The sequence below is a fragment of the Pyrenophora tritici-repentis genome, chromosome 4, assembly GCF_003171515.1.
Source record: "Pyrenophora tritici-repentis strain M4 chromosome 4, whole genome shotgun sequence".
Taxonomy (NCBI): domain Eukaryota; kingdom Fungi; phylum Ascomycota; class Dothideomycetes; order Pleosporales; family Pleosporaceae; genus Pyrenophora; species Pyrenophora tritici-repentis.
Genome location: NC_089393.1, coordinates 2,601,864 through 2,615,079, shown reverse-complemented (window position 1 = coordinate 2,615,079; position 13,216 = coordinate 2,601,864). Strand labels below are relative to the sequence as shown.

The 13,216-nt window shown below is 48.9% G+C and overlaps 5 protein-coding genes across 5 annotated transcripts; 2 read left to right on the top strand and 3 right to left on the bottom strand.

The window, feature by feature from the left end:
- Positions 1-2: 2 nt before the first annotated feature.
- PtrM4_097830 (uncharacterized protein) lies at positions 3-2,141 on the bottom strand (the record flags this gene model as incomplete). The annotated part of the gene is made up of 1 exon (XM_066107240.1): positions 3-2,141. The coding sequence occupies one exon, from the start codon at positions 2,139-2,141 to the stop codon at positions 3-5; it is 2,139 nt and encodes a 712-aa protein (XP_065962908.1).
- Positions 2,142-2,189: 48 nt separating this feature from the next.
- PtrM4_097820 (Retrotrans-gag domain containing protein) lies at positions 2,190-3,932 on the bottom strand (the record flags this gene model as incomplete). The annotated part of the gene is made up of 2 exons (XM_066107239.1): positions 2,190-3,329; positions 3,702-3,932. 2 exons carry the CDS (start codon positions 3,930-3,932, stop codon positions 2,190-2,192), a joined length of 1,371 nt encoding a protein of 456 aa, XP_065962907.1.
- A 1,535-nt stretch (positions 3,933-5,467) lies between these two features.
- Positions 5,468-6,442, top strand: PtrM4_097810 (DDE-3 multi-domain protein; the record flags this gene model as incomplete). Its single annotated transcript, XM_066107238.1, has 1 exon — positions 5,468-6,442. The coding sequence occupies one exon, from the start codon at positions 5,468-5,470 to the stop codon at positions 6,440-6,442; it is 975 nt and encodes a 324-aa protein (XP_065962906.1).
- Positions 6,443-6,746: 304 nt separating this feature from the next.
- PtrM4_097800 (uncharacterized protein) lies at positions 6,747-8,441 on the bottom strand (the record flags this gene model as incomplete). The annotated part of the gene is made up of 1 exon (XM_066107237.1): positions 6,747-8,441. The coding sequence occupies one exon, from the start codon at positions 8,439-8,441 to the stop codon at positions 6,747-6,749; it is 1,695 nt and encodes a 564-aa protein (XP_065962905.1).
- A 463-nt stretch (positions 8,442-8,904) lies between these two features.
- On the top strand, positions 8,905-12,250 carry PtrM4_097790 (ABC-type phosphate-phosphonate transport system, ATPase component; the record flags this gene model as incomplete). Its single annotated transcript, XM_066107236.1, has 6 exons — positions 8,905-8,913; positions 8,964-9,686; positions 9,740-11,074; positions 11,194-11,382; positions 11,431-11,878; positions 11,937-12,250. The coding sequence occupies 6 exons, from the start codon at positions 8,905-8,907 to the stop codon at positions 12,248-12,250; spliced, it is 3,018 nt and encodes a 1,005-aa protein (XP_065962904.1).
- Between the last annotated feature and the right edge of the window lie 966 nt (positions 12,251-13,216).

The window sequence follows — 13,216 nt, the reverse complement described above, 5'->3', positions numbered from 1 at the left end:
GTCTAGGAGAGTGACCGGATTGAATTGATTGTTGCGGAGTCTACTGTGAAGTCAATCTCCTCGGACGACAGGGACTGGATTTGAACACTCTGCAAGTGCTTGCTCTGGAAAAGACGGATAAATCGAGACCGTATTCGTTCATCGTCATAGTTGGCGGGTAGGTCTTGTTCTCGTCGTGACAGGGCGTCAGGTTTTCCCATAGTCTTTCCAGGTTTCCATTCCAGGGAGAAGTCGAATCGTGAGAGAAACTCTGACCAACGTACTTGTCTTTCAGACAGCTGTCGTTCGCGGTAGAAGTATTGAAGGTTCTTGTGGTCCGTCAGAACTGTGAACTTCCTAACCATACGTAGTTCAGGAGCCCATGCTTCTAAGCAACGAACAATAGCTAGAAGCTCCTTGTCATGAATTGGATAATTGGCCTCTGTTGGTGAGTGCTTCTTTGAGTAGTAGGCAACGGGTTGCCAGTTGTTGTTCTTGTCCTTCTGCAGCAATAGGCCGCCAGTTGCATGTCCTGAGGAGTCGGCTTCTACCAAGGTGTCCTTCTCTGGATCAAAATGGCCGAGTATTGGTGCTGTAATGAGAAGTTCCTTAATCGTTTCAAATGCTTGATTGCAAGCCTCGTCCCAATGAAAAACCATCTCTTTCTTAGTTAGGTTGATAAGCGGTTCAGCAATGTCCGAGAAGTTTGGTATAAAAACTCGGTAAAAGTTGGCAAAACCAATAAATGCTCGGATAGCCTTAACTGACGTTGGTGTAGCCCATTCGCGGATTGCGATAATCTTTTCAGGATCAACTCGAATGCCCACTTCTGCTTCCACAATGTACCCGAGGTATTTGACTCGTTTAGTCTCGAACTCGCACTTGTCGATATCAGTCTGCAGTCCAGCGTCTATAAGGCGTTGAAGAACCTTTCCAACCTTCTCTCTGTGATCCTGAAGCGATCCTGACGAGTAGATTAAGATGTCGTCAACGTAGGCTGAAACAAAGTCGTCAAGGTAATCCTGTAGAACACCATTTACGTAGCGTTGAAATGCGGCTGGTGCTCCTGTTAGTCCGAAGGGAGCAACCCGCCATTCGAATAGGCCGTATCTTGTTCGGAAAGCTGTCTTCCATTCTTCTCCTTTGGCCACACGGATCTTGTGGAAGGCTGCGATAACGTCAAGTTTTGTGAACCATTTAGCTTTAGCTACATTTCTCAGTGTTTCTGTGAATAGAGGCAGAGGGTAACGGTCCTTCCTGGTGATGTTGTTCAAGCCTCGGTAGTCAACGCAAAATCGGATGCCCCCTCCTGGCTTTTTGACCATCAGGACGGGTGCAGCTGCGGGAGAGTTACTTGCGCGGATAAAATCCTTGTCTAACAGCTCGGTGAGAGTTTTCCTAAGCACTAGTAACTCTTCTCGGCTCATGCCGTAGAGCGGACCCCATGGAATGGTCTTCTCGTTTCCGTCTTGATCCTTTTCAATCTCAATGTGGAGATCAACGCCTTTACGATGCGGGGGAAGTTTCTCAGCTAGGAAATGGTCGAAAGCCTTCAGCCATTGGTGGTACTGGGGTGGGAGCTTCGTCTTTGGATCGGATCGTTTGCGCGGTTTCAAAGCTTTCTCAATGTCGGCGATGGAAACAGCGAACAGTCCAGTGTCGAGCGCAATACCGTCTCCTTTGTTCTTCCTACGGCTTCTTCTCACCTCCGCCATGAATGCGGAAGCCATCACCTGAGTAGCCTTCATTAGTGGTGGCTTGTATGACGCTTTCTTGTGGTTCCATGCGCGGATGTTTGACGCGCCGATATCTAGGCAGCCTTGTTTGGCCGAAATTGTGACGTCGGCATCTTCTAACCAGGGCTTTCCTAGGATCACGTCGTAAGTTAGGCCAGGTACAACGTAGAAGAAGACGCGTTTCTGCTGGTGGCCGTCTATGTCTATCGAGGCGTAAGTAACTGTATCTAGGACAGTACTTGGTTCTGCGTTCTTCCCAGCTGCTTCCTCCAGCTGACGCGGGGCTATCTTGATTGATGGCAGTCTCAGAGATCGAAAGAGTTGTTCATTGATGGCGGAATAGCAAAGGCAACCTGAGTCAACAAGTCCAGTGACAAAGTCAGTTCCATTAAGTCTAACGTCCAGTACAAAGGGATCGCTATCCATCTTTTGCTTTCCGGTCTCTTTCCATTCTTTCTGAGCTGCCGCGTGTTCCTATTGCTCTGCTTCGGAGTCTTCTGGATCTTCCTCCTCTACAGCTGCCTTGGTGACCACAGTACTCTTTGCTGTCTTGACGCTAACGTGAGTTGGTCGTAGAGCGGCTGCTAACGGGCATGTAGCTATTCGGCAATTGTTGCGGCCGCATCGGAGGCAGCGTCGTTCCTGGCGTCGAGCATCGATTTCCTCTTGGTTGACCCATTTTGCTCGTTTTCCAATAAGTTCTCGGTCTTCGGGACGCCTAGATGGATATCCATTCATGTTGGTCTTGCCGCGGAGGCCGACAGCGTTCACTTGGGTAGTTGTAGGCTGCGTAGGTTCCCATTCCATCATGTCTTCAGGGGAAACTGCTGTGAGCGTGGCATTATTTGATTTTGCTGGTGGTTCATAGGTTAGTGCATTTTCAGCAGTTCGGCTACCGTAACGGCGGGTTGTTTTCGTCCATTGGCCGAACAACTCCATGTCGTTGCTAAGATCTACACACTTCTGAGCGAACCTTGCGTATGTGCTTGTTTCTGCTCCTGATGTACCAACAAGCCTATCCTTTATCCTACCACTTAATGCATTGCGTAAGTAGGATATCTTCGTATGCTCAGGCCAGCTTTCTGCGTCAGCGTTGGCCATCTCTTTCTCAAACCGTGGATAGAAGGAAATAAACGTCTCGTCGTCCTTCTGGCGTATAGAGTAGAGGTTCTGAATGGCTTTCTCCTTCCGATTTCGTTCGCCGTAGAGGAGTTCAAGGCGGTCAAGCAGCTTGAAAGGGTTTGGCGATTCTTCTTTAACTTGTATCTCGTAGTATGTTGTAACGTTGGTTTTCGCTGCCCCATCAAGACGCATGTAGACGTAGCGTAGCTGAGCTTTTAGGCTTCCAATAGCTTGCGCGTCTTCTTCGATCTTGCCCTCCATCTCTAGCTTCCATCCTCGCCATTGTGATTTGTTTCCACCAAACGTAGGCGGGTGGGGTAAGCTGTGCCGCGGCTTTGGGGTTATAGGCACAGATGTGTTCGAAGTCTCGGAGGTTGGCGTTGGATCAGTGGTGGCGTCTGTATTGTGACCAGGTGTTTGAGGTAGCTCGTGCGATGGTGCTTCCAGCCTCTCCATCCTAGTGCTCATGTCTTCAAGTCTCTGTAGTAGCGACTGTAACAGCTGGTTCGAATCGTTCGTCGTCATGTCAGTATCCCCGGGGGAGCTCATTATAGCGGTGCTTTGGTTGCTGCGTGTTCTGCGTGTTCTGCGTATTCTGCGTATTCTGCGTATTCTGCGTGTTCTGCGTGTTCTGCGTGTTCTGCGTATTCTGCGTGTTCTTCTTGATCTTGACTGTATGTGAACGGTCTGTAGGGACTGTATTCCAGCTACCTAGTCCAGATGCTATTTACAGTCAAGATGAAGAAAGAAGGTAAGACGCGAGCGGCGAGCCCGCTTTGTTTGGGTTGGCGCACGGCCCTCTCGTTGTCGGGGAAGCGACTAGGCTCGCAGCCTAGTCATGTGACTTAGGGCTCAGCCCGTTACAGTAGGCACTTCCTCAAGGTCCCAGTCTTCGAAGCAGTCCAGATCCTTGTTCCTATCCGAGGGAGGTATCCTGTACATTGAGCTATTTTTGGGGTACCTAACGGCCTTGCGCGTGAAGAACGCTGGGATCCAGCTTGGCGGAGGGCGTTCGGGGACGAAGACGGTTAGGGTGTAACGGGTTGTGTGGGGCTCGGTTTCGCAGAGAGGATCGAAGTATGGGCTTGAAGACATGTTTTGGTTTAATTCCTTCTGCAGGTTTAGTGGATCTAAAGTACTCGCTGTTGTTAAGTAACGTTGGTGATTTATCGTAGGGGTGAGGTTGCGCGTCGTAATAGGTTCGTGAGTTTGTTAACGCAGTGACATTGGGGAGAGTTTAACAAGTGGTTTAGCTAACTAACAAAGAGTCCTTTGTGAACTAGTAACTATGCGCGCAAACAGGCTTATATAGACTTAAACTCCTTGGCGGCTAGCTCCTACTATATATATTCGAAAGTTTATTGAAAGATAAAAGTGGTAAATAGAGAGACGGAACAATGGTGTCGAAGCCCGGCAAGGGCCTAGCACCTTCACAGGCATCCACCAAATGACTTAGCCCTTCCCGTGTTCTGATTGGCCGGGGACTGATTAGTCAGCTGCTTTGTGCATTCACATGTAGATATTGTCACTCCACCAGGTAGCTCTAATACAAGAGCTTACACACATTTTCTCCACCACCATCACATCTAGCGCTGGAAAGCATATCGATTAGATCTGCGCCACTGTGATGTTGAAGCAACGTTGTGCATAGCTGAGGGACCCTTCATCTTGTCATCTTGCCGCCTCCGATGTCTAATCCCTCTATCTCTAGCCCCTGCAGTCGCCTATACTCCCACAAGTTTGGAAATTGCACCGACTTACTTCTTATCTTTGTCAAGGGGTGGGATGCTTGATGCTATGCTCCCGAGCCCCGGCCGAATGAGAAAGAGAGTTCTGCTCCCCTGGCTGGCCCTTGCTGAATTGCATACTTGTCAACAAACAAACTGATCTACAGTTTGAATACCTAAACAAGCTAGTTTCCGCCCGGAATTTCCTGTCTAAGTATTCAACCTGTAGATCAGTTTGTTGACAAGTCTGCTGAATTGAACCTAGGCAAGCCCTGTCCTAACAGCTTGATCAGCCTTAGAAATCGAAAGATTCCGTAACCCTTATTATTCTGGCACTGTGATGACATCACGAAGGCACCTAGATATAATCGTTTTAGTATCCTTGTTAATAAGCACAGCAAGCTCTAACTAGAGTAGCTACCTAGGCAGTCAACCCGGCGTAGCATTGACGCAACTTCTCAATATCCCACAGAAACGGTTCGCGTACGAAACGGTCTAGTTCTCTAGCCACTAGGGAGCTGCGATTACTGGCAGCACACAGACTAACTACTCCTCTCTCTTCCACCGCTGAGCCATCCTTTGGCGCACGAGGCTGACCGCGACATGACTCGATGATGACCGCAAGCAGTCTGTAGAACCCACCGACTCGACGTACGGATGTCGTGACAAGAACCGTGCCGCAGTGGCGCGTCTGCTTATGGGTGTTTCTCGAAATACCTTGAGCCACCTGGATCTGGTTGGCTTGGTGGCCAAGAACATCAACTCCTATAGTAATTTGTTAGTAAATCGATGCAGCCACGCTTTCTAACACCCACAACGTATTTGAAGTTCATTGTTTGCTGCGATCGCCTCTACTGACTCGCGTTTTTGGTGTTGCAATTTTCTCGAGCCCATCTCATCGCGATGCCAGGCACCGGCCACCGCTTGCAGCCCGCTGTTCTCCAGGCTATCCTCGACCGAATTGCTGCCTGCGAAAGTGATCGAGCCATCTCTAGAGCTACAGGTGCGAGCCGTAACACAGTAGCAAAGCTGAGGTTGAGCTTAGAGTTTTGGGGCGTGCCTTATCCGCCGCGCTGCGTTCGACTTGGGCGGCCATCTATACTCCGGCAAGCTCAGCGCGAAGGCCTTCAGGCATACCTCAATGGCTCACCGGGCGCATACATGGATGAGATGAGGGACTTCTTGTACGACGAGTACGACGTTAGGATAAGCCTTGCGAGCGTTTACCGAGAGCTAGAGAAGATGAGATGGTCTCGCAAGCTTGCAACAAAGCGGGCAAAGGAGCAGAGTGAGCCACTCCGCCGCCTCTATCTTGCCAGGATGGCGCAACACTATAAGGCGGAGCAGATCGTTGCGTTGGACGAGAGCGCCTGCAATGAGCGTACGGGCGACCGCAAATATGGCTGGTCTCCAATCGGGGAGCCGGTGGAGCTATCACACAGCTTCAGGCGATCAGAACGGTGGTCGCTGCTGCCAGCCATGACGATAGATGGCTACATAAGCTATAAGATCTTTCAAGGCGCGATTACATCTGAGATCCTAGAAGACTTCTTAGAGTTTCAAGTGCTGCCGTTCTGCAATCCTCACCCAGGGCCAGCCTCAGTAATCGTGCTTGATAACGCCTCCATCCATCGATCAGAGCGTGTACGGGTGCTTTGCCAAAGTGCTGGAGTACTCCTTGAGTATCTGCCGCCATACTCACCAGATTTCAACCCCATCGAGAAGAGCTTTAAGCAGCTCAAGGGGTGGATGAAAAGGAATTCAGCGCAAGCGGAGAACTTCATTGACTTTGGGGTCTTTCTTGAGTATGCAGCGCAGCTGGTGTGCTGTAATATTAACTGCAGAAGCTGGTTCCATAGGTGTGGCTATCCCTATTAATTGTGCTTTTAAATGGATGCCACAGTACGTTTCTATAGGTAGATGATACCATACAAATGCGAACGATTACACCTTAATGCGCAACCCACAAAAGCGATTTAATAATTCTAAAAAAATAAGAGCTATTTCTATACATATAGAACTATCTTAGGAAGTTAACCTGTTATAATCGCATAACGTTGTAGTGTTGTACATAGGGCTATCCAAATAGACTATTGTTGCAGCGCATTTGAAACGCCTGAAAAACCTCAACACTATAGCGGGCACGGGCCGCTGTCACCAAAAACGCTCAGGCCACTAAGCTTCAAGCATTCTCGCCATCATCCTCCACAACACTGCTAGACGGTTCAACCACCAATTTCTTGCGCGCAATCTCTTCTCTTTTCTTACAACGTTCGACTCGTCTCCAGTTACGATCTGTGAGACCCTGGTACCCAGCTTGCCATTCTTTTGCAGTGTTTTGTAGCGTGAAAAACCAGCCAGGAGGCTGCTTGAAATGCTGCGTCCACAACTTCAAGATATCACCAGATGGCTGCATCAAGAGGTTGATATCCATAGCTCCGTCAATAACAAGAGTCTTATAAAGCTCGTTAATGTCCTCTCCAACTGTAGGAAATTTTAACTTAAGGTAGTTAAAGAAATTACTAGTATGCTCGTTAATCTCCTGCTCATGATCATATCGGATAGGCGCCCACTGAGATGCACTAGATACCTCAGCTCTTGTTATCGTTGGTGCAGCTGCCTGCAAGTTAGACTCCTGTTGAGGTTGCCTGTTCATCCGCTCAAGCTGTCCAACGATGAGCAGTTTTGTTAAGCTTTTGATATCATCGTCGCCATCTCCAGCCGCCCGCAACTTGCGCGTTTTCTCATGCACCCGCAGGTCCTTTGCTCTCAAAATTGCAAGCCGTACATCATCAGATGGCTCATCGTACGTTGCCCTTCTCGCTGTAATTGCTCTTGCCCACATGGAGATAATGTTGCCGTTGACAAAGAGGTGATCTTCGAAGCGCGCTGGCTGCCTCGCTGTTGGCGCCATCCAGCAGCAATAAGGATAGTTCTCGCAATGGGTATCTGTACAGCGCCATCTATCCCGGATAGCAATAGCATGCCCGCTACCTGCTTGTTCAGCTGCTATTACACCAGCAAGCCCCTCCTCTTGAATCACCGTTGCGGTGCGTCGACGAGGACCGTCGACAACCGTTGGCAACGGCTGCTGCTCCCCTGGAATTTCAGCCAAGATGAGCTCGAAATCGACGTTTACTGGCTCGCTGACATAGTTATCAACCTCTACAACAAGGCGCTGAAAGCTATTCCACGTTGCATCAACACCTCGCCGCAATCGCTTTATCGCGCGCTCGCGTTTGGCCTGCTTAGCTGGGTAAACAACAGTGCAAACAGATGAGATCTTCGCTCTTTTTGGCCGTAATTCTGCAACAACGTCATCTACCCACTGCCATAGGTCGTCGAAATGCAGCGAGTACAGCCGTACGCCGTGCTCGCTATCGGCAGCTTCAGGAATAAAGTGTTTCTCCATATCACCACCAAGGCAAGCCCTCCACCTAACGCGCAGTACAGGATTAACCTCATCCTCTAGCGCTTGCGATGAGCGAGGCAGCCATGGAGTGCCTTCTTGACGTCGGTACGCTGGCTCTCCCTCATCCTCAACACTACCGGCAGCGCCCTTAGCAGCGATCTCATCCTCATCCTCAGGCAGCGGATCGCCATCTCCATCCTCGAAAGTATCCTCATCCTCGCCAACGATATCTTCAGCTTGCGCGGAGGCAGCTGTTTGGGTGGCTTGCAGCTCAGGCTCGGACAACGGGCTTTGACGGCGCGGCGGGGCAGTCGCTGGAGGCGACGGCAGCGCCTCACGGCGGACACGTTTAGGCGTTAAATGGGTAGGATTTTGTCTAGTTGCTGGCGCTCTACGCTTCTGGGAGGACGGGTTAACGCCTTGATCGAATGGCTGCTTCGGCTTACGCTGGCGCTTGGGCGGCATCCCAACAGCAGCTAGATTGAGCTCGCAACAAGCTCCACACAAACAAAACGCTATACACGAACGATTTAGAGTACAGGACTAGCTTCATGGGCTTCTGGAGGTGGGAAACGGCTGCTGCATTAATTTACTAACAAATTACTATGGGAGTTGATGTTCTTGGGCACCAAGCTAACCAGATCCAGGCGGCTCAAGGTATTTCGAAAACCACAATATCACAGTATTGATGCCGCAATCTTGGTCCACTTTCCAACATGTTTTGGTGTGTGTGATGCGGCGATCATTGGTAGGATCAATAAACTGTGCCGCAGTGGTGCAGAAACCCCTCAGAGCTCGCTCCTGAGGGCGCTTAGCCAACCTCTGAGTGCACCGTAAATCAAGTCCATGCCCCTTAAATTGCAGCCGGAGCTTAGGGGAGATCTTCATCCAGTTTTCAAGTAACCACAAATTTACCACCAGAACCATAATGAGAAAAGTAAGCGACACATCATTCTCTCGCACAAGATTACTGAGATTGCACCACAGCATTCTCGTCGTAGGGACGACTGCAATGATGACCCGGATATTGCATTACCGTCAACGGAGCACGAGATCTTATCCACCAGCAGTCACGAAACCACGCCAAGCACGTCCTCGACTGTCATGCACGAAAGAGTTACTCAGCAGATTCATGATCAAGACTACGTTCAAGAGCAGCTTGATGCTGTCCGTGACCTGAGACTAACATCGCTAAATATGTCAGAAACGCCCTTGCAGCGGACAATCTCGACGCCCTCGATTCACGTCACTCCATTGACTCCTGGAATTGACCGTGGGTCCAGAAATGATAGCCTGGTTGCAGAATTCGAGAATCTTCAGACAGGGTCCCATGACACGGCTTCTATACCAGTGACGTCACGGTCATGCGAAACTCTCTCTCCTTCTCCGGCCCGTCCTCGTCGCTCTGGATCTGGTATTACCCGGAGAATTCATCGAGTCGAAGACGAAGAGCCCCCTGCCCACTTGACCCAAGTCGAACAACATCTTTCTGATGTCAGAACTCAGGTCTTGAGAATGGCCCAAGTCTTGTCCAGCTCGAAATTACATCTCGAAAATGGATCTACCATCCAGGGCCTTCACCAACAAGCATTAGACCTGGCAGCCCTACAATTACCGTCATCCCGGATCGTTGGCTTGATCGGAGATTCTGGTGTGGGTAAGAGTAGCCTCATCAATTCATTGCTCGACAAGGTGGATCTGGCTAGAGCGGTAAGTGATTACTTCGGACTCGCTAAAACCACATAACTAACCTTCGTGAATAGAGCAATAATGGTACCGCTTGCACGTCTGCTGTTACAGAATACATGTTTCACGAAAGGGACGATTTTACTATCCACGTTGACTATTTCACCTTACACGAGTTGAGGAGACAATTCGAAGAACTACTAAGAGCACACCGAGACTACCAATCGCTTCTCAAGGCTCCAAAGAGCAACGGCGGAGATGAAGAAGGCGAGAGTGGGGGAAAGGCGCTAAGAAGGAAAGCCGATCTCGCGACGCAAACCTTCCAAGCAATCTTCAGGGAAAAGCTACACGAGAACCCCAATGCACTTTCTTCTATGGAATTTGATCGTGCTGTAGGCTTGATGGTCGACTGGGCGTCAGCGCTGCTGCCTCGATTGCAAGGCCAGCAATCATTCGGCACAATTGAGCGATGCTCTGCACGGCTCAGAGAACTAACATCAGATTCGATTGACCCATCGAACAATAGTGTATCACAGACACGATGGCCATTCATCCGAAAGATTTGTGTGTACCTGAACGCTTATATCTTGAGTAAAGGACTCATCATAGCGGATCTTCCAGGACTCCGTGATCAGAATTCTGCTCGCAAAGCCATCACAGAGCGGTACGTTCGCCAATGCCATCAAATCTTTGCCGTCACTCGGATCGATCGAGCCATGACAGATGAGAGCATCAAAGAGATCTTCGAACTGGCACGTCGCGCGAACCTATCGAAAATCGACGTGGTTTGCACGAGGTCTGAAGATGTCCAGATGCGGGAAGCTAAGCACGACTGGATAGGAGAAAGAGCAAGAATTGAGGAACTTCAGAAAAAGATCCACGATTATGGGCTTGAGGTAGATTCCAAAAGGGAAGATATCGATAATTTCGAGCGAGACCAGACGAACCTTACTCGGGAAGAGGAACATGACCTCAGACAACTGGAGCGTGAGTACCGCAAAGCGCAAAGGTCCAAGGAAAATAATGAATTCGAGCTTCGCACTCTGGTCATCGGATTACGGAATGCCAAAGTTTCTGATGGACTACTGGAGCAATATCGAGAGCATCCAATTGCTACCACACTCAGAACATTCTGTGTCAGCAACACAACTTACTGGGACCATCGTGAGAAGCCCACCTTGGCGTCGATTCCTTATCTCGTCGAGAGCGGTATCATAGGGCTTCGAAAGTACTGCATTGGAATTGTCGCGGACAGTCGGCTTCGTGTCAGCGTAGAAGTCATCAAGGTTAAAGTACCTGCATTTCTTGGGTCCGTGAAGCTTTGGGTTGAGGCTGGATCCAGCAGTGTAAGCGCGGAGAAAAAAAAACAGATACTAGGTACAGTTCACGTGATCAAAAATGCGTTAGATGAGGTGAGTAGTGCACTTTCCTGTACACATACATTCTTGATTAGAACTGAGATAAGCTTTCAATTCGCACCTGATACGGATTTGAGCCTCTCAGGAATGTCCTTGCTGATTTGAACTGGTAGATCATGTCTTCAAAGTCTCGAATCTATCATATTTCTCGAGATGTGGAAGCAGAATTCGGTAACCAGGTTGACAAATGCATGCGTGTGTATAATCCCTACAGTGTTCTTTTACATGCTGATCGTCGAGAAGGACAGTATGGTACACAATGGACTACCAGTGCTAGAGAAGCAAGCATGAGTTGGCATGGAGTATGTGCGTAATAGCGGGATACGAGAAGCTGGCTAATCAGTTAACAGTGGTATCATTCGTCGTACAAAGCTTTCTGCTCCAACTATGGAGACTACTCCACCGGTGCTATAGGTTACCGTTGTTGGAATGAAGAGGCAATACACCACATGAAGACTGATATGGTGAATGTCTGGACTAATCTCGCGTTGGACCTGGAAGTGCGTGTGCAGGACCTGCTTGGCGCAATTGCAGATGCCTTTGAAAATGTCCTGGGCATTGTTTCGTCTCAAGACGAGGCTGACTCGAATGTTGCGAATATTCCTCGACCAGTAGTACAAACGTTGTTCGAGACACTGAACCATCGCAAAGACCTCGCACTCTACGGTACTGAAGATGCGATCGAAGAGTTTCACGATAAGCTTCTCGAACTCAAAACAGATGCATTGGCCCCCGTCCAAACAGCCTTCATAGGCAGGTACATGCAAGATACATATCACGCAGCAAACATGGAATATGGTAAGCTCGTATACTCCGGTCTTCATTTCCAAGTTTTGCAGTTATTGAAGATTTACAGGCTCTGGCAGCGACCGCCGTCGCAAAACTCTAATGACAGGAGCATTTGGCTCTGTGCACATGTTCAACGATCAAAGGAGAGCTTGCAAGGCAGATTTTAGAGACATCGCTTGTTCCTTGCAAAAGAAGGTCAATGAAAGTATAAGACAGCAGGTTCAGCTTATAGAAGCAGACCTACAGATACTCAAGGATGGAAACACAGTATTGGAAAGCGAACGAGACCCAGACTTTAGAAGCCGAGTGGAAGCCGAGTTGAAGTTAGTAAAGGAAAAGGTAGATGGAGCTCGTAGCGCTGTTCATGTTCTAGGGATGTAAAGGCCAGTCTTATACTTAGTCCCTCTACTTCCTGTATCCCTATGTATATTTGTTGCAGTGAATGCAATAATTTAAAGGTGTAACCGCGCGAGGCAGTAATCAGACTATATTTTTTTGTGTCGTGTTCTGTTTCTCATGCTGACCTTTAAGAAGGCAGCAGAAGGGTCTGTTTACATGACGTATCGCCACCACGTGGCACACGTGATCTGCTTCTCCTCATAACCGTCACAATATGACTAGCTTCTTTCGAGACGTCGTCGCAAGCTTGATGACTTGCACCACTTTTAGCTGTTCGTACCCCTCTCGAGAAGCGAATACACCAGTTTCTACTTCGTCCTGTAAGCTGCACATTGACGCAGTGAGAGCCGAGCTCTTCGTGCTAGACGCCTTGATCAGCGTAGCGGTTGCAGCCACTGTCAGCGCTAGTATGAATCATATCGATCGGTGGGAACGAATGTTATCGCATTGTTGTCAAACATCCGATCCTATGAGTGCGTTTCATGATTCTGGGCTCGATGCTTGGCTAACATTGGGAATTGACACATGAGCAGGCGGAACTCGCAGACTAAGTTGAGCTTCCCAACCCACCTAGAACTGATACGGTCTTCTACAAGCCTAGCCTTGTCTTTCCTCCCACGAAACAATGCGCTCGAATCGAGAGCACCAACTTTAGAACCTGGTAGCGACTAACGCTTTCCGTCATGCAGGTAGCACACTCCGCAACAAACAAACATGAATTAAACACGGGTAGCTTTTTTTACCGAACAAACAAGCATAAAGATCGTAATATTAGCAAATATTTGCAAGTATTTGGTGTTTTGTTGGGCTGAGTTTAGACAGTTTATTAGATCGTGAGCGCGTCGATTTGGTGTTTTAGTGTTCTAAATCCGCCATCTGAACTTGTTGGTAGGCTTCTGTACGATCGTACGGTGAATAACGGTAACTAAGATAATCTCGTGTATTGGT